At 41.7% G+C, this 20,074-nt stretch overlaps 2 protein-coding genes across 9 annotated transcripts in view; one reads left to right on the top strand and one right to left on the bottom strand.

Moving 5' to 3' along the window:
- NMT2 (N-myristoyltransferase 2) overlaps nucleotides 1-12,053 on the bottom strand; it is a 34,760-nt gene extending 22,707 nt beyond the window's left edge. Inside the window, exons 1-2 of one of the 4 annotated variants that reach the window (XM_053950550.1) lie at nucleotides 11,790-12,053; nucleotides 3,270-3,405 (exon numbers count right to left, since the gene is read on the bottom strand). In XM_053950550.1, the coding sequence (XP_053806525.1) occupies nucleotides 3,270-3,405; nucleotides 11,790-11,899 (246 nt within the window). In that variant the 5' untranslated portion in view covers nucleotides 11,900-12,053. Of the gene's footprint in view, nucleotides 1-3,244; nucleotides 3,406-11,369; nucleotides 11,441-11,789 lie in introns of those variants that run through there. The other 3 variants (XM_053950567.1, XM_053950558.1, XM_053950574.1) reach the window with 3 other exon arrangements.
- LOC128792368 (uncharacterized) overlaps nucleotides 10,891-20,074 on the top strand; it is a 30,155-nt gene continuing 20,971 nt past the window's right edge. Inside the window, exons 1-4 of one of the 5 annotated variants that reach the window (XR_008432390.1) lie at nucleotides 10,891-11,105; nucleotides 14,410-14,659; nucleotides 15,359-15,552; nucleotides 16,540-16,893. Coding sequence is in view for 1 of the 5 variants with exons in the window: in XM_053950727.1 (XP_053806702.1) it covers nucleotides 10,928-11,410 (483 nt within the window). In the remaining 4 variants the exon portion in view is untranslated. Of the gene's footprint in view, nucleotides 11,411-14,409; nucleotides 14,660-15,358; nucleotides 15,553-16,539; nucleotides 16,894-20,074 lie in introns of those variants that run through there. The other 4 variants (XR_008432386.1, XR_008432384.1, XR_008432385.1 and 1 more) reach the window with 4 other exon arrangements.

The following is a 20,074-nucleotide window of genomic DNA, read 5'->3' as shown; positions in this document are numbered from 1 at the left end:
AAAATAGCAATTGGTGGAAGTTTCCTATAAATAGATAAAGGGAAATGTCACCAGTTTTTAAGAATGCAAGGGAGAGGATTCAGGTGTCCATCCATACTGTTTAATGATCTGGACTTGACAAAGAGTACTTTCTCTGCAAGTGCACAGATGATACCTAGAAGAAGAATTCCTAGAATTGTTGATACGCTGAACCACAGAGCAGCTATTCAAAGCTATTCTGACAAGCTGGAAAAAGCTTGTTAATCAAGTTTGACAAAAGCAAAGTCCTCTACCTGGGATAGAAAAAGCCCATGCAAAGGCAGAGGCCAACATGGACTGGCTAGGAAGCAGCTTGCAGAAAACAGCTTAGAGGTCCAGAGGGCTGGATGTGAGCCAGCAGATTGCTGGCCAGCAAAAGACATCTGCATACTAGGCAGTACCAGTAAGACTGGCCAGGAAATCTTGCCTGGCACCCCTGAGATCACACCTTACAGTTTGGGGTTCTCCATTACAAGGAGAACATTGACAGAGTGTTGCGAGTTCTCTGGAGAGCACCAAGATAAATGGGGGCTGAAGCACATCACACACAAGGAGAAGAGGATGAGAGACCTTGGTTTGCTCAGCCTTAAGAAGAGAAAGTTGAGGGAGTAGGAGAAATCTTATTACTGCCTAATGGGAGGGTATAAAGAGAGCTGAGCCAATTTTTTTCAGAGGAACACAGTGATAGGACAAGAAACAAAGGAGACAAGTTGCAAACCAGCAAAATCCATTTAGATATAAGGAATTGCTTTTTTTTTAACCAAAAACTGTAGTCAAACACTGGAATAAGTTACTCACAAAGATCGTGAAGTCTCTGTCCTTGTAGACCAAGCAACTGATCTAGGCCTGAGCAACCTGATCTAGCTGGACCTGCTCTAAGCAGCAGGTTGGTCAAAGAACCTTCAGATGTCCCTTCCCATCTATTATTCTGTGACTAGGTTATGTAGGCCACCAGTGACTGCAATAATGACTGATGAGACTGCAGATATGGCAAGCTTTCTTTGTGTCAGTGTGGACAGCCTACATCACTGGAACTTGTAATAGGGACAGATGGAAGTCTTGTAAGATGAAGTGAAATGTCCTCAAGGTCACTGTAAGCATACAATGCTATGTATTTACTGCTATGACTGCACTCACACCAGTGTTCGAAAGGTCCACCACCACTACCATCCCATATAAGGAAGGCAGAAGCCAAGGAGAAGGGTAAAGCACTGTTCTGCTTTACCCATCTCCATACTGACAGATCTGTTTACAAACTCATGTGACCTCAAAATTCTTTTTCAAAATCCTTTTCAGTGAGTTCAGGAACCCCATTGAGTTCTACCTGATGATCTTGTGTGTCTTCTCTTAGAGGTAAGGTGTACAATGTCATTCTCCTCTAAAATATACTCTTTTCAACCAAGAGCAAGCAAACACTAAAAGCCAGTTTTCTGTAATAAATTTCATACAGCACAAGAATACAAAATCTAAGTATTACTTGAGAAGCAGACAAAATAATTATACTTTTCCACACTGATCCAGATCAGCAGTCTAAGATGCTTTCAAAAAATCTGTAACAGAACAGTTGTCTATGATAGACCTGCAACACAGCAGAGAAGGCAGAATAACCCCCCAGGCAATGTTGATGCATTTGTGAGTAGAGAAAGTGAAAGCCATAGAAGAAGAGTAAAGTGGTTTAGCTGCCTAGAGCTTGAAAGAAAGACTTATAAAAGAATTTTTCCTTATGCCAATAAAATAGAAAATTTTCTAAGATTGCTAATGAACTGACTAAACTTGTGTCAGTAAAATAATCATGAACAGTGCCACTCTAAGTACACAACTTGGAACAAGGATAGGCTTCCACATTTGCACATCACATCACATCAGAGAAATGGTGTGCAATACTGCAAGGTGCAGGACTAAAATTTTGCACAAAAAAAGAAAAAAACCATGAAGCAGCTTTCTTTTAATGCAATTAGAGGCAACACATGGAACAATAACCTTGGTCAGCAGAAAATCAAGGAACTCGCAGGATAGCAATTAACTATGCCTTTGTGTTATCATGAAAATCTATCTCATGCCAGTTGTAAGAGTGTGAAGTTACTTGTGCATCATTTGCCAGCAGTCTTCTTGTATTAGCAGTTCATGTCATGTTTTACAGAAAGGCAGTATCAAAACATGTGGCAAAGTACTTAAGATCTCTCTACATATTATAAAGTGTCCCCTGTGCCAAATGTGCCCATGCAAAGCAATCAGGGTAACACGGAAAAGATCTAAAGGGACAACACAAAAATCTATCACTATGCTAATGAGACAGAACACAATCTTTTTCCCCTAAAATTAATTGGTAACCCCAATGTACTTGACAAATCTTACAGGACAAAGATTCCTGTTGGTACAATGGTGTAAAATTCTCCACAATAAAGCAAATAAAAGGAAATATAAACTACCTCAATATGCTCAACAGTCCATAAAATAAAGATAAAGCAAATATAACTACCTCAATATGCTCAACAGTCCAAAAACTTTCTTAGTTTTACAAACTTTAGTTCTTGGACTCAGATTTCTCTTGGGATAAAAGCTGTATGCTAAAAAGGCACCACATCATGTTCTGCTCATTCAGAACATGATAGACAAAGGCACACACAGACAATGCTATTTTATCAGAAAATCCACAGGACTGTACATTCCCTCAAGCAATTTTGCATTCTTAATTATAGTGGAGGCCTTTATAACAGCAAAATTTTACTTCAGCCTTTATCTCCATGTTTGAGATTACTGCATTTTATGTACAAATACATGCTGCTTCCTTGCCCTAAAGAAACTCTGGTTAGCACAGCAGGCCCACCTTCCCTCCTGCTGCTGCTGCTGAGAGAGCTTCATGCTGCACAAGTGACCAAAACTGCACTAAGCCAAGTTAGATGGTGGCTAAAAACTAAAGGCAATTCACCAAATACAAGATCTATTTAAAAGCATTACCATCACAGATGGTATGCATTCTATGCAATGAGGCTGTCACTAGCTCAAGCTCTAACTGCTCAAAGAGAAAGACAAAACTCCTCTTCTGCCTTTCTCACAGTACAGCACCGTGGTGGTGACGGCAGCTCTGGACACACCAGGTTTTGGCTTGCTTCCCTCTGTTCAGGACAGGAACCATTTGCTTACTTTTCACACACTAAGGCAGAACTACCAACTCACTTTTACAACAAGTGACATGCAAATTAAAATTAAATTAGAAAGCACGCACAAATTAAACAGAACCAGGCTCTCACTTTTGAAGGTTGTTGAATTTTAATCTCCTGGGAGTCAGATGCAGAATCTGATTTGGTGCCTCCAGAATTTGGTTTCTCCTTTTTTCTCTTCTGCTTCTTTTTCTTCTTCTTCGCTCCCAAATCCCCTCCAGGACTTCTGCCAGAGATTCAAAGAATGTGCAATAAGAAAAATCAGTACCACTGAGCCTTAAATTTAAAAAAAAGTTAAATATGGAAAAGCCAGCATTTTGATATGAAAAATCCAACAGTGGATTGAATGTAAAGGAAAGGCAGCAGAAAGAAAGCAAGGAAGGGGGGAATTGACAGCATTGATATAAAACTTCCTGTAAGTGCTGTCTCATTTGTTTTATACTCTGAAACCAGCACAACCAGGCATTTTGACATACTCATGTCAAATTGTGACACTACATAGACACCACTGCTCTTCTCCAGACTACTACCCAGCACAAAACCAAAATGACCTAATTCAACAGTTTGGAGGAACACAAGAAAGCATGGCAACTGAGGAAAGTAACCTCCTTGGAAACTCAGTAACTATTAGTGTCACAACAATTTTTCTCCTTCATGCTCAACCATAAGACACATCTGAATGTGAGAATAATCCAGATGAAACATTCTGTTTTAATGAAATTTTGTTCCTAACTTAAGCCGCAATAGAAGTCTTGCTGAAATCCCAGTAAGAGACAACATAAAACTAACCAAATACTTGTGCTTTAAAACAATAAGCACAATGGGGTGAACTTTAATTAAAAAGCCCCAGTAACAAAGTAAAAATTGCACTTGAGGATTCTGATATATTTTGACTATTGATAACATAAGTTATTCTTAAAGGAGATTTTTATTTAACAAATAATCAAGATATAGAATCAAGATTAGATCAGAATTTGCAAAGTGTGGGAGGTGTTGGCAACTCTCAGACAGAACGAAAATACAGAGGCAATGAGTCAATTAAGACTAAATTGTCTTCAAGAGGCTAATCTCTCAGCAAAACCATATGCGCATAATGGAACTGAAGACAGATATCAGAGTTTGGGGGGCTTCTATGTTTTTCACCGGAAAAGAAAAAAGTCAATGCAACAAACAATTGTTTCTTCTAATCCTGCAGGGGGAAAAGCTCCAGGTATCATACTGACAAACAAAAAGAGAGGAAACTCAGAAGAACATAACTAAAGTTATTGCGATTGACATATTTGCAAGGGACATATTATTTGCTGTAACATGCTCACTTTCAAGATTATGATGACCAGTCTTAGCATCTATGCCTTGTCTGAGCTGATACTGTCAAGAAGACATCCCCCCTCCAGTTCGGAGGCCCAAAGCCTGCAAACAATGCAACTAAGCAAAGACTGATTTTTGTGAGATCATTACTGTACTTTAGAATAGCCTGTAGTGAAAGATCAATCTCAAGAAGTCTGTAACATTCAAGGTTACACTGGGTTATGCTCGCAGAAAGAAAGCATGGTAAATGCCGCAGCCTCTAGAACAGGACCAAGTTGCTACTCAATGGACAACAGTAGAGCAGACCAAACACACTGGAGAGATAAGAGACAGTTTGAAGCATTTACTAGAAGGCTGCAGAAAGAGAAGATGGACTTGTGTAAGTGATGCAGGGAGAAAATCTTTTGTTGCAGAATAAGCATACTGCCAGATCACCTACACAATCCACAGTGAATCACAATTTCATTGAATCACAGCACTTAGGTTGGAAAACATCTCTAAGATCATTGAGCCCAGCATTAACCCAAGTCCACTACTAAACTATAAACTATTCCTCAGTGCCACATCTACACATGTTTGCAATACCCTCAAGGACAGTGACTCAGCCACTTCTCCAGGGAGCCTTTACCAATACTCAACAACCCCTATGGTGAAGAGATTTTTCATCACATGCAATCTAAATCTCCCCTGATGCAAGTTGAGGCCATTTTCTCTTGTCCTGTCATTTGTTACCTGGGAGAAGAGGCCAACCCTCACCTGGCTAAAACCTCCTTTCAGGTAGTTGTAGATAGTAATAAGATCCTCCCTCAACCTCCTTTTCTCCAGGTTAAACAACCCCACTTCCCTCAGCCACTCCTCACAGGACTTATTCTTCAGCCCCTTCACCAGCTTTGCTGCCCTTCTCTGAACATGCTCCAGCTCTAGTTTTGAGGCCAGTGAAGGGCTCAAAACTGATTCAAGGTGTGGCTTCACCAGTCCAAATAAAATGGTATGGTCACTGTCCTGCTCCTGCTGGCCACACTCGGTCTAATACAAGCCAGGATGCCATTGGCTTTCTTGGCCACTTGGGCAGCACAGTGTTGACTCATTTAAAATAATAAAATTCAAATTTATCTGAAGGTCTGTATACCAAGCTGACATCTTGTACAGAATTTAAACGCAGAACAGACCCAAAAGACTGGCAAGTGGTTATAAATACAAAACAGTAAAACCTCACACATGTGTACAAGACCTAGGACTTCACCACCTCTATCTGGCAAAACTGAGATAAAAATACTAGGGGAAGTGATTTCACCTTTGCTGAGATTCATTTAAGGAAGTATTTTCTTTACTTTCTGCAACTGCCCACCAACTTGTCCTTCCCTATAACACCTCACATATAGCAAACAAATGATGCCTCTGTGTCCCTGAGCTGGCTCCCAAGGATTTGTGTGCTGAACACCAGGCTATTCAGAGTTTCAGCAAACACTGCTCTTGAACAGACACCCTCAGCAGGCACTGAGCCCCGAACTGCGCCAGTGCAGCTCACTGTCTTCTTGTCTTTCAGAAGGATTCAGCATCACATACACCACAGGGGAATTTTGCTCACTAAGATTACCTGAGGGTCAATGTTTTATTTAGTTTGCTGAAATAATGAACAATTGAACTAAAAAAAAAGCTTGGCAGCTATGGAGAAAAATCAGCTTTGCCAAGCTTTACTAATGCTATCCCCAGTCGAACTGTACTTTTACCAGGACAATCAAAGTTTGTTCTTTGACCAATTCAAGATCTTTTTCATATAGAAATGTATATTCTTCAGCTGGGAAAGAAGGAATACAGAAGTAAAGTGCTATAAAATATATGTGGCATTTAAAACTGCACTACTAGTTTTTAAATTTTTTTTTAATGTTCCAAAATCCCAGTCCTTGGTTTATGACCTTTGGGTTTAAATTTTTCACACTGTTGCAAAATAAATTTTGGTATCTTTGTCTTACAGGTTATCCAGGGATCATTCCAAGCAGTTATTTATGCACAATCTCCTGGTTGGCTCAGTTTATTTTTTACTATTACAATCCACACAATGTAAAAAGAGGATTTAAATAGAGTTCTACTCATCCTACTATTTAGGCACGCCTGCAACCCAGATATTTGGCAGCAGGTAGCACACAGAAACTTCTATGTACTCAGTAAACAGGTTTGTCCAACACAAGTTACAACCAGAGATACCAAGCAAATCAGGGCAGCAGCAAAACTGAAACATCTCCTGAGATTTGTGGTCCTTCTCATGCACTGCCTTGGAAAGAACTGAAAGGCTCTAAAACTGGGAGTGAGAATGGCTGGGAAGGGAGGAACTTGGTTGCTCAACTTGTAGTAATTATGCTAGACTTGACAGCACAAAGGATATGCAAAGGTAACAAGATTGAAACCAAAGGCTCCTATTAAAACCTTTTTTCTGACATTCTTGTATGCTGACTAATATCTGAATTCTCCTCTGTCAGGTCAGATATATGATGACACATTGAATCATATCTCACACTTAGAAGCTGGGAGGAAAAAAGTTTCCCATTTTTATGAAAGTTGACCTTTAAGCGTGAAATCTCTTTTTCCAAACTACCCTGCACCTGTAAAGTGACACAACTTCGCGCTCAGGTCCTATGTGGGAAACAGAAAAACAATACAGAGTTCAGGGTGCTGCCACGTCAAGTTGGCAGGTCAGGAATCACGACTTTTCATGCATCAGATCAACACAGCTGCCCCAGTCCAGCCTGCCACACAGACCACAACAGATTATAATTAAATGTTAGACTTCTGGAAGCTTTTGACTATGTCAGTCTAGTGGAGACACACTTACACCAGGAGAACTTTAATGACGGGAGGGCAAGTCTATACACTGAGGTTCAGCTGTATCTAAGTACAGGTACAGTCTAAGATATTTTTAACTGCACCCACAATGACAATTTTGTCAGTCTGATGAGTAAGAAAAAGGTGAGGCCAGCATAAAAGTGACACGTAAATCAAAATTCAGTTCAGCCAGAAGAAGGGTCAAAAGACCTTATTTTCCCCCAAAATGTCTTAACCTTGCCCCAGAAACAGGCTGTGGATAGGACTCTGAGATAGTCACTTAGGCCTACAGTTTTATGATTCTGTCTGCAAGTCACAAATGCAAGCCCATGATCCCACCCACATACCTTTCCACTTTTGTACACACATCTGGTGTTTTGCATAGATGTGGGAAAAAATACTTTTGCTTCTCCCTGCATGTTGTGGTGTTTTGGTTGGATTGGGTTTTTTTAAACTGAAAAATGGGAATACTTAGTGCATTTGGGGAGAAGTGTGGCAAGGGTGGGGAAACTTACTTTGCGAGGCTCAGAGCAAATCCATGAAAAGTCGAGATGGAAAAATCCAGAGGAGCATGACAATCACCTTGTTCAGGTGGTCAAACTGTTTTGGTTCCCTTGGTTTGAGATTATCTTTCTCACTGACTAATTGTCACTATTATTTTAATTTCCTTTTTGAACACTAAATTCTGCTTTAGCAGAAAAAGCCTTTTGTAATATCAACATCTGTTTTATGTTACATGGAATGGTAATCTTAAGTTAGCAATTTCTCAATTTAAAACCAAGCATGCACTTCAGATGTTTATTTTTAAACTGCAAAGGCCTGTGTGGGGTTCTTGTCTTCACAGTACTTCTTTCTCTCTGAGTAAGTGAGGTTGCAAAGCTGCATTTCTGAAGATGTTACACAGATCTTTTGATCACAAAAATCAGGTCTCAAGTATATGGGCAAGACTTCAAAACATTTTAAAGCAGTATTATTTATACTAGGGCTATCATTGGTTCATAAAGAAAATGGAAGTTTAGGTGCAAAGGGCTTTCTCATTGCTGTGAAAAACCACTGCCACTTCAAGACAGTATAGAAAGGTCTTGACCAGAAGGGTCTATGCCCTTCAAATTCCACTTACTAACAAACTGTCATTACAAAGAATCTCTCTGCATGAAGATTTCATTTGTATACATCTCAATACTTGAGAATACAAGGTTTTTAGCATGAAAAGCTAGCAGCAATACTTTAAACCCTAACCCAAAAGTATTCCTCAGATCTGCATGTTTCCTCTGCCTCACCCTTCAAGTCTGTATCTGTACTCCGAGATGTAAATCTCACCTGCTAAAACCAAGCACTGCTTCCACTACTTTAAAAATGTTTGCTTCTTTTTTAGAAGTACTATTCATTACAAAGTTGGCCTTTTTTAAACAAAAATCATAGAGGTATACTACTGAAACATTCAAAGCAAATAATTTGTGAGGTCTGGGGGAGTTGTTTAAAGGTCATACCTTTTTCTCATCTGTTTACTAAATGTTTTATGCCCAAGGCCTTTCTGGCAATGAGCATAAGGAGCTATTTAGAATGTGAGAGACCTTATAAGGCTGGACTTAGCAGGGTGGATCCAGGTGCAACAAATATTTTTTTTTCTACATCCACGCTAACAAAGATATTTTGTAAAGCACACTTTATTACAACACAGAACAAATACAGCATAATGCGTCTAGCAGGAGCAAACTACAGAACAGGAAAATAGCAATGAGTCACAGAACATACATAATCTTGCCTCTAAAAAACAGGAGCAGAATCAGAGGACAAAGACATTTTCACAGTTGAGAGCTATAACACGGTTATTTTCTGCTGCACTCTTTCAGTGCTCAAGCACAAAAACTGCTGCAAATTAAAAAAAAAAACCAAACAAAAAAGTCATATATATCTAAAAATTATGTTTTCCTGTGGGCAACATTCTAAGGACCTATTTTCAAATGTCAAGAAGCATCTTGAAAATAACTTAACTTACATGGTGATCCAATAGAGACTGACACACAATATTCTGTCTCCTTCTAAAAAAGTGCAGGTTAAAATAGAATGAGATTAAATATTGATCAGCACTAATAGAAACCACGCAGAATTTAGCAAGTCAGTTGACAAAGTCATAGTCTCATGTAGTTGGACTGGTCATAAATTGCTTAAGTATATAAACCCTAATCTAAAAGCTTGAAGCAAACTTTAAAGTTACTTCAAGAATTAATATACAATGACAGGGAGAAAACAGGGAATAATTAATTAGGCTCCTATTACTATAAGTTAATCTCTCAGATCAAGAGTAGATATTGCATGCTGTGCTGTGAGATTTTTCCTTTCACTTGCTGGAATTAGTTTGAGTATTTTAGCCTACAGATAAAGGGTAGCAAACAAGATTTTTCAAAGATTACAGGAAAATAAAGTAATTCAAGAGTCAATATGAGACTTCATGCAGCAGATACTAATAGTTAAGAGGCTTTTTCTACTGGAATGATCTACCACTAATTCAACTAAACTTACTAAAAAATACTCATTAAAATACATCTGGGATATTCAACAGAAGAAACAAGTTTGGGTAGACCATACAGGCTAAAGCCAGTGTCCCTTAGAGAGCAGTGAGACCCGTGTTGGAGTGGAGCAGCAAGCTGTGACTCAGAACACACCGAAGTGCAATTCTTTGTTCCCTGATTGCTCCTTACACACTGCACTCGCTGTCACAGCAGCCCAAGTACAGCCACACACAGAGCTCTGCTGCAGAGGGCAGCTACAGCCCGGGCATGCACACAGACAGAGGAGGAAACTGAAGTCGGAATACAATCCAAATGAATTCTGGACAGGCATTACCTGAATCATGACCTGGCTATCGTTACCTGAATCATTACCTTTCTATCAAACAATCCCAACTAGGATGCCAGGTCAGTTCCTATGAAGAACAATAAATAACAACTCTCTGCTCCTAGGACTTTACTTTCACATATTTGAGAATCACCAACTGTGATATATTTACTGAAGCAAATGTTACAAAAGCCCCAAGATAACAAAACACCATTTTGTCCCTTTTAATATCCCAGATTTTTATATTACTGTAATTATTTCTAACACAATTATTTTAGTGTGCATGCCATTAACTCAATGACAGAGCAGCAAGCATCAAAGTTTTCCCCCTTCCTGCCTTCTAGACAAGTCAGCCCTCCAAATCCAAATCCAAAGTCCCTTGGATTTCTCTTGCCACGTTTAAGATTGTTGTCAATCAAATCCTAGAAGACAACAGAGTACACCCTCAAACACCAATCACCTATAGAAAAGCTCTCAAGCAGATCAATTACAAATTCACGAGGAAGATATTTGTGTAGCACTGTATAGATTAACCTAGTTCTATTTTAGGTTACTCCAGTCACTCCTGGCTGCGACAACAAAGCGCCTTCTCTGCAATCACGTTTCTAACCCCTCAAAAAAGAAAAAAAAAAAAAATTAAATGAAGCCGACTTTTGAAACACATTCCTCCCACTCCCCTGCCCCAAAAGGCTGCAGAGCAAGCCAGAACCTTGGCACCTCGTGCCCGGACGGAGCCACACTGCAGCCAGCCCAACACCGGTAGGGTGGCAGGGGCCGCAGCTATGCTGTTTGCCTCTCCCATCAGCTCCCCAGGCAACTGGAAACACCGCCTGATCCTCAGCGTGGGAAGATCTGAGACGCAAGATTACTGGAGAAGGAACTACAACCAGACAACAACGTCTGCCCCGGCTACTGCCGTGCTAAAACGCGCTCTGCTCTCCACAGCGCGTGGATCTGGAGGTAACATCTCTTGGAGGACAATGGGTGAGGAGGAGTGTCTGCGGGACAGGCTGACACGGACGATACCGGACCGGACCCCGGCCGGCAGGGAGCGGGCGGTGGGTGTGGATGTGGATGAGCGCAGACGGCCCGCGGGAGCCGCTCAGCCGGAACCACCGGGGGGGACACGGAGGCATCTCCCCGCTACAGGGGACTTCCTGACGGCCAAAAATACGCAGAAACGCCCCCAAGCCCTAAAAGAGCCAACAACAAGGCAGGATTTACCCTCGCTTATACGGCACGATTTCAAGGCCGGTGTCCGGCGGGTAAGTGCCAGCCCCGCCGCCCCCTCACCTCGGGCCGGGCCGGGCCCGGGCTCTCCCTCTCCTCTTACGGGCAGAAGGGCGCGGGGCTCCGGGCCGGGCGGCGGAGCCGTTCCACGCCCGCATGCTGCGGCGGGAGGCGGCCCGGGCTGGGGCCGCTCGGCCGCCCGGCGCAGGCGCCGCGGATGAGCCGGGCCGGGCCAGGCCGGGGCGCGCAGGCCGCCCGCCAGCGGGCAGGAGCGCCCACCACACCCGCCCCGCCGAGGGACCGCGCCGGGCATCAGGGGAGCCCGGCCCGGGCACCTCCAGCTCGGCCTCTGCCGCGGGGGAGGACACGGAGCTGCCTCCCCGAGCCGTGCGCGCTCCCCAAGCGCGCCCCTACCCCTTGGCGTGCTCGGTCTCCTCCTCATTGTCGCCGTCTATGCCGCAGGTGTCCTGGTCATCCAGCTCCAGGCTCTGCTGGCTGGCCGCGGACTCGCTGTCCTCCGCCATCACGGGGGAAGGAGGGAGGGAAGGGGCGGGGGAGCCTGTGAAAGAACCGGGGCGCACGGGCAGACGCGGTCCGGAGCAGCTCCCTCTAGCTGCGGTCCTTCCCCGCGCCAAAGCCGGGAACGAGGAGGCGGCGGCCGCCGGGGCTGCCCGGCCGCTCCCGCCACCCTGCGGGGCCCGGGGCGGGGCCGTGCGGGGAGCTCTCCGCGCCCTGTCCCGCCCGGCCCGGCCCTGCTCAGCCCGGCCCGGTACACTCGGGCGGTGCCGCTCCCGGGCCCGCGCCCGCACTGGCCCCTCATGCCGACATTCACGGTGCTTCGCCGGGCCTCTACGGCCTCGGGATCCCCTCCGTGGGCGCTGCCCCACAGCCACGGGAGACCCGAGCGCAGCCCCGGCGTGTCCGTCCCGCGGAGCCCCTTGGGCTGGGCCTGCGGCCGCCTGGCCTCGGCAGCACCGACGCGCGTTCTGCCGGCTTCCCGTGTTTCCGTCTCACACCATAAACACTCGGACACCCAAGTTATTTTCATGGGTCTCCTTAGAGCTTTAATAGTGACTCTTGGTGTGCTGCTAGGTGTAGACAAAATACCCAGTTGCTTATGGCAACAAATTGGAAGAAAGGAAGAGAGAAAGGCAAATAAATTACTTCAGATCTAGTTCTGCCTTGCTGCTCCCACTAATGTCAGCCACCAAAAAACAGAGAGCAGTGTCTAGGGGTCCCATCACACCACCATAAATCTCAGCTTTCTGGATCTTTCCCCATTCTACCTTCCAGGTTCTGTCTCTCCTCAGTTTTCTGTAACAGAGGCAGTCCAGGTTCTGCCATGGCTACACAAAATTAACCTGTGTCTACGATTCAGAGATGCTTTGAGCCACCTCAGATGCATGTATGAGCCTAGGTCCAGATGCACAAATGCACTTTGCCATCACTGTGTTTAACTTTTTCCTAGCTAACTCCCAGAAGAAGCTCCAGGACTCAATATGAAGCTCTATGAACAAAATTTTCAGCTGGTGCCACCAGGGCAATCCCTGCACTGTGGCAGGTGGGCACTCAAAGCACTTCCTGTTTTCCCAAAGCCTTTTGTATTTCTACAAGCTCCATGCTAGAAAACTTGGAATTGAATGGTAATGATTTATACCCAGGAAAACAAATAAAGAGCAACTTGTGTTAAGTATTTGAACTGTCAGGATTTCCAGGGTCATATCAAGCTTTCTGAATGAGATCCAGAATTTCTGAGTGCTTGGGTTGGCAGTGCTGCCAAACACCACATTAAAACATAAGATTAGGGTGCATTAGTTGTAATTTTTCCTTACCTTTGGACCCATGAAAGCAATTTTATGTGAGGAAGCTATTACTTCTGCCCTATTTGATTTACGTTTGATCTGGATTACTTTTTTCCATTTTTGATTTGAGGTGGCATCATACTTTGCTCTGTCATGTATTGCATGTGACATGTCAAGTAAAAGATCTTGCTGGCCAAACAGAAGAAAGCTAAATGTCCTTCCAGCTGTCAAACTCTGATCCTCTGTGTACTGAAAGCTAGCCTGGGTCCGCCCTTCATCCCACTGCACTTGGTCCTTTACAACTTGTGAGTTGTCACAAGAACTTGTGATTCAAATGCGTGAAATGGAATCTGTAATTTACACTTCTCCAAGTATGACCTCCCAGTGTCAAGCCCATCACTGTAGTTTAGAAGGAAAATGTTTCTATCATGTCACTCCACTTTGAAATGACCTTTAGGAGTAAACCTTCATTCAGTTATAATGCATAGGAGAGAAAGGAAGTCTCAAAACAAAGGCACAATACCCAACAGTTTTCAATAACAAAAAGCAATTGTAAAGTTGTCCTGTAGCCTGGAGAGAAGTTAATCCAGTGATTATGAATTATTTTTCCCCCCCATAATAATGTGTAAGAGGAAGTCAAGAAGAGTATGTCAATAACTAAACAGCTGTATTGAATCACTGTATTGGAGAAGCTGTAGATTTCACTGTCTTCTTTCCTTTACCACAATTTTCCTCACTTCATTGAGACAAATGGAGTAGAAGAGACCTGGATCCTGACTCTTCTTGCGTTTCATATTGTCAATTAAAGAGGCAATATGAATTTCTCCCAGCAAGCTACCCTGTTAGGCTTTCTCCCTGGAAGGGGGACTATAGCTGCAGAATGGCTGCTATTCTGTACATTGTAGCATGTATCCTGAGATTATTATCCAGGTTCGACTACTGCAAGGTCAAATGACAGCACTGGATTGTGCTTTGCATTTCATGAAAATGTAACTTTTGCTTATACCACAAGTAGAGAAGTTCACCAAAAGTGAGAGTTAAGCACCTGTCCTGCACTGTGGATTTCTGAGGCAGCTTTGCATTTCTGAAATTACAAGACATATTCCCAGAGCACTTAAATTCACTCTGCAGACAGTGCTCAGCACTTACACTCCTTGATAGATGCTAGCTATCACATGTGTAGTTGTCTTCCGAAAATAGAGCAGCATGGTGATAAAATCTTTGAATTTCAGGACTCCAGATGCTCAGCCACAGAGTTATTGGAGTATGAAACATTAGGACAGCAAGCAGCAAACATGGCACCTGCAGTACCCGAAAACGCTCCCTGTAGGCATCTGTACTTCCAACATCTCTGTTGTTGCATGTGAGTGTATCCAGGAAACTCCCAAAATGCTGCACACCAGTACGGTAGACATAACCCACAGACTCACACCAGTCTAAGCAGACCATCAAAAAACATCAGAAATGTTTCAACTTAACCAGGTAAAGAGCTTGTGTTTGTAAAGGTGCAAACTTACTGGTTTTAATTGATAAAAAAGACCTCTTCCTATATGTACATGGAAGATAAAAGCAAAAGCCTTTTATGAAGGTTGAAAAGAAGAAAGCACAGTCATTTTGCAAAAAAGCTAAAAAATTATTAACAAAAGAAAATAGACTTCCTTTGCAGGAGATACACTTCACTTAATACTAAATGGCATATCATGAAATTAATTAAAATATTTGCAGCATATCATGAAGTATTTACCAGTTGTGTATTTTCATGGGTCTCCTTAGAGCTTCAGTAGTGATTCTTGGTGTGCTGCTAGATGTAGACAAAATACCCAGTTGCTTATGGCAACAAATTGGAAGAAAGGAAGAGAGAAAGGCAAATAAATTACTTCAGATCTAGTTCTGCCTTGCTGCTCCCACTAATGTCAGCCACCAAAAAACAGAGAGCAGTGTCTAGGGGACCCATCACACCACCATAAATCTCAGCTTTCTGGATCTTTCCCCATTCTACCTTCCAGGTTCTGTCTCTCCTCAGTTTTCTGTAACAGAGGCAGTCCAGGTTCTGCCATGGCTACACAAAATTAACCTGTGTCTACGATTCAGAGATGCTTTGAGCCACCTCAGATGCATGTATGAGCCTAGGTCCAGATGCACAAATGCACTTTGCCATCACTGTGTTTAACTTTTTCCTAGCTAACTCCCAGAAGAAGCTCCAGGACTCAATATGAATCCCTACAAGCACTCAAGTACTTTGGGTATCTTGATGGCCAACATGAGTTCATGAGAACCCCAGGTTACTGAGGGAGGAACCATCTTCACTTGGCCATAAGAAATACTGGGGATTGGGAAGCCTAAATTCCCAGTACAGGGACTGGATGAACCATCAGGTGAGACTGCGCAGTACGTGGGCAGGGTTGCCCTTCTCCTTGCTCTTCTGCAACTGAATAAAGCCAGCCAGGCACAGATATTGTTTCCCTCCAGCAGCCAGGCATAACCCAGACTTGTTTACCTGCCTAGCAACACATTAATTACATCCCAGTGAGCTGGTGATATATAATCCAGCATTCAGGCTATCGGCATCATCTGATTAGTCTATGTGTTTTGATTATTAAACACTGCAGAAGAAAAGTATGTAAAATTTTCATGAGGCATATGACTGCTCCTACCTTTACACACCACATTGAAATATTCATGGCATTTATAATTTTAAATGGATTTGGATTGCAAGTAACAACTTAGTGTAAACATTTTTAATCGTGTAAATTGGAAGCAAAGTGGGTCCAATTTGAAAATTAGCTAGTATTTCAGTGTTTCCCCTATTTTTCTAATTAACATTTAAAAAGTTAATGAGCAAACAAATATATTTAGTTTATTCAAGTGGCTACTACTGTCACATTGGGTTTTTTCTAATTGGCTGCTCTTTATGGTGAAAACTTAAATACTGTCTTCCTCAATTCTGAATGAGAGGCAAGTGTAAAAGAGTAAGATTGAAAATAAACAAAAAAATGCACCAAAACACTTTGCACAGTTGTTACAGTTAACAACAGCAGAAGTAGAAATGGTTAGGGAAGAAAATGAGCTTGTGATCTCACATGTTGCACACCTGTATCCATGTGAGATCACACCTCTGATCTTTATGGTTTGTCTCACTCACTCTACCTCTTTTTAGCCCCCCCCCCCCCCGCATACCATGCTTGGGGTGCTGCAGACTTGCCTATTCTCACAGCCTGCTTGCTGATGGCCTGTATTGGCTGCAGGGTCAAGCTGGGGGCAGGCGTTCTCAAAGCATCCCATTCTTTCTGCTGCACTCTCCTTCAGCTTTTTAAAATTCCATTTTCAAATGCAGCTCATACCTTATCTCTTCTATTTTACAGCTTACCTTTGCACAGAACCATCTGTTTCTCCATGCTGGTGTCTGCATTGGCAAGGGCTGTGGACTGTACAGCACTGAACAGGGTTAGGCATTTACATGCATAGTGAAAACATATCAGAGCATTAAAAAATGTGTATGATAAATACAAATCTTTGTGCTTGAAGGTATGAGTGATAAGGATAGAAAGACTATTATTGCTAGTAGAGATTTCAGTTCTCCAAACCATCTGTTTTTGATGATTGTTAGAAGCAAGATACAAGACTTACATCAAACACAGTTTCAAACTGGTCCAGCACTGCTCAGTTCCTCAGATCCTGGAGTCTCTATCCCCAAAAAGTAAAAGAAAACCTTAATAACAGGAGCCAACAATTAAATAATTATTACAAATATATAAATATTTTGCCTTTTTATGTCTATTTTTATTCTGGGACCCTTCTCAAACTATGTATGTGAATGAGAATTAGTGGTGACAGATTTTTTGAAAAAGACAGTGTTGACACAGGTACTGCAGGAGCTCTGACTGATACTGAGCAATTACTTCTGCCCATCCAATCTCCAAATCAGTCCAATTTACTCCCATCAGCTCTGCAATCAGCTCTGCTCCCAACAGCCTTTTACACTTCCTTCTATCAACGTGCCTGCTGTTTCCTTTTCTTTGCAGGGAGGCTGCAGGTACAGCCAAGATGCTTTATTTCTCTCATTCTGAATGGAGCAATAGATACATTAATTATTCTTTATCTCTTGACCATTTCAGTAGTTTTTCCAAAATGAAAGTTTTTAGAGTTTTCTTTTTGTTTGTTTCAGATACTTCTTTACCCACAAACAAAAAAGAATTCTTTCCTGTGACAGATGTGACTTCTGGGTGGTAAGAAACAGATTAACAGCATGGTACAGGATGCACACCTATTCCATGGAGAATTACATTGAATTAAGAAGTGTCTCATAGACATAGTGTTTTCCCTATGAAGACCATAGAAAATCAGACTCTATTATATAAACTCTTCTATCTCTATGCAGAGGGTTTTTTTTTTTTTTAGGTAAGATTTTACCCTTCAGAATTTTACAACTTTGATCAAAAGAAAAGACTGTCAAGTGTGCAACAACTGCAGAGTAACTTACTTAAAATATAGATACTAGACAAGCTTTAATTACAAAATTAATATATCAAGGCTAGGCTAGAAGGCAAGTGTGAATAAATCTCTTGGAAGTTGGAGGTACAGCAGAAACTCAGCATCAAGCATGGTTTTGACCCTGCAATGTCAGACCACAAGGACAATTAAGTTATTTAATACAAGACTTTATGGTGATCTCATGCCGGTTCTTCCAGTCAGTCTGGGCCAGCAACCCTCACTTCGCCATTGCTTGATGTTGAAATGCTGAAACTAGTATTTAAGCCAGCTTTTATATTAGGTGCACTTATATACATACATACATGTGAATGTGCATCCATGCACGTGTGCCCGCACAGACACTTTTCTAAGCATACTTTCAAGGATTTCAAGTAATGAATGACCAATCCAGCTGTCAAGACAAATACACTTCTCACTGGGGGAACCTGGCTATAATGCTTTGTTTTTCTCATTTTTATTTGTTATTTATTGCAGGATTGCTAGGTGTTAAATACAAGTTAGAGCAAATAACATAGATACAAAGAAACCAACACCTCACCAACACCTAAAAGTAGCTTCACTGAAAAGTCTAATCTTAGGGTGTCACATTTTATGTCCCACTGATGTGTGGCCTCACAGCATGGCACAAAACTGAAAGCAGAATCAGGGAGCTGGGTTTATAGAAGGGGCATTCCTTGAAGAGAGGGGAGACAGAAGCCAAGGCCCATAGCTTCTCTCATCTCCAAGCTTTTTAAACTTCCTACAACCACTAAATCAACAAAACCCCTTAAAAAACAGTGCTTGTAACAGGACCCACTTTAACTAAGTTCTTTCTGTTTTGATGCCCAACCTCTCTTGCTGCAGGACCAGCCATTCCTTTGAAAGTGGGATTTCTCATCTCACAGCATTACTTTAAGAACCATTTCATCCCTTTATAATATAAAACTGTCAGGAGCATTCCTCTGTTTGGTTTATTGAGGAGTCTGTCTTTCTAGTCATGTGAACACAAAGTCCTTCTTTACAGAATTACAAAAATAACATGTAAACAAGTATTTCATTTGTACCTCCTGTTGTCATCACATTTTCCTTCCCCGTGCCTCTAAGTTTCTAAGGCAGAATAGCTATTTAATGACCAAACAAACTAACTGGCATTGTTCATTCCTAGAAGAAAAGCACATCAATAAAACAACAAATGCTTCAGTTAAGTGGTAATAGACCAGGTGCCACAGTTTGGAAAGTAATTACCTGTGGATACCAGAAGATTACATCTGAAAACAACTAGATACCTTTTCTGTTATTACTGACAAAAAGAAGACAGTACCTGGTCTCAATTTAACTGTTGGAATTACATGAGTAAATGTAATAAAAAATACTCCTCTATTCTGAAAATTGCACTTGACGCCTGCCTATTTGTTCACCTGAAGCTCAAATTCCAATTGTTTTACAGCAAGGAAATGAAAATAGCACATATGATGAAAATATAGTGCATGTATGTAACTATCATGGCATATGATATAGCATAATATGATATATATTATAAATCATGTGAGTGTGTGTATATCTATACACACACACATAATAATAGTAAGGTTAGCATTATGATGCATTAGTGTTGAACCTGACAGTTTTTCTGTCTGTTAACAGAGGAACAGGAAAAGAATAATTGAGTTGCTCCTATTTTCCTCAACTTTGGAAACAGTAGTTAAATTTGTCTTTATTTTATTTTATTCTAAACCCAAGGTGCTATTCACAAGGCAGAATTCAGAGCTATCAGTAATAATACATTTTGATTTGAATGGAGATGTCATAAGCTGAATGCTCCCCCAGCAAAGAGGCTGGGCAAGGTCTCTCTCTGCATTTGGACTGACAGCAGGCCCAGGAAACAACTGATGATCCTGTGCCAGCTGCCTACTGGTGTTACTGAAGTTGATAACTGTGCTTTTATTGAAATGATAAACTGCTTCACACACAGCACATCTGGAGGAGCAGTTCACCACCAGGTGGCAGATACCACAACTTGAATTTCAAATGCTAGAGAGACCAAACGGCAGCACTGATTTAGAAAAACCCTATCTGTTGCACATGTATTTTAGAAAAGTAAACAGACACTCACTCTTCTTCTTTGACCAAGTCCAAGGATGTACTGCATGGACCCTACCATACTCCAAGTTACAGACTATTTATAGTTGATTACTGTGTTATAATAAATTTTAATTCCCAGATGAATTCTTGTTAAGAAAAAAAAAGCCTTTTTGGTTCACTGTGTTTTATAAGTGTTAATAGTTACTTCACTGTGTAAGTGCAATATACATGCAAAAAAATTTCTTTGTATTTTACTGATATATCTGCCTCAGTAAGTTTTTGAAAATTAAAACATGGAACTTACTACTTATAAGGCATAACATACTCTAATCTTAAATCTTAAAC

This window comes from Vidua chalybeata, chromosome 1 (assembly GCF_026979565.1).
Source record: "Vidua chalybeata isolate OUT-0048 chromosome 1, bVidCha1 merged haplotype, whole genome shotgun sequence".
Lineage (NCBI taxonomy): Eukaryota > Metazoa > Chordata > Aves > Passeriformes > Viduidae > Vidua > Vidua chalybeata.
The sequence above is the reverse complement of the archived record's forward strand: the minus strand, read 5'-3'. Positions and strand labels throughout refer to the sequence as shown.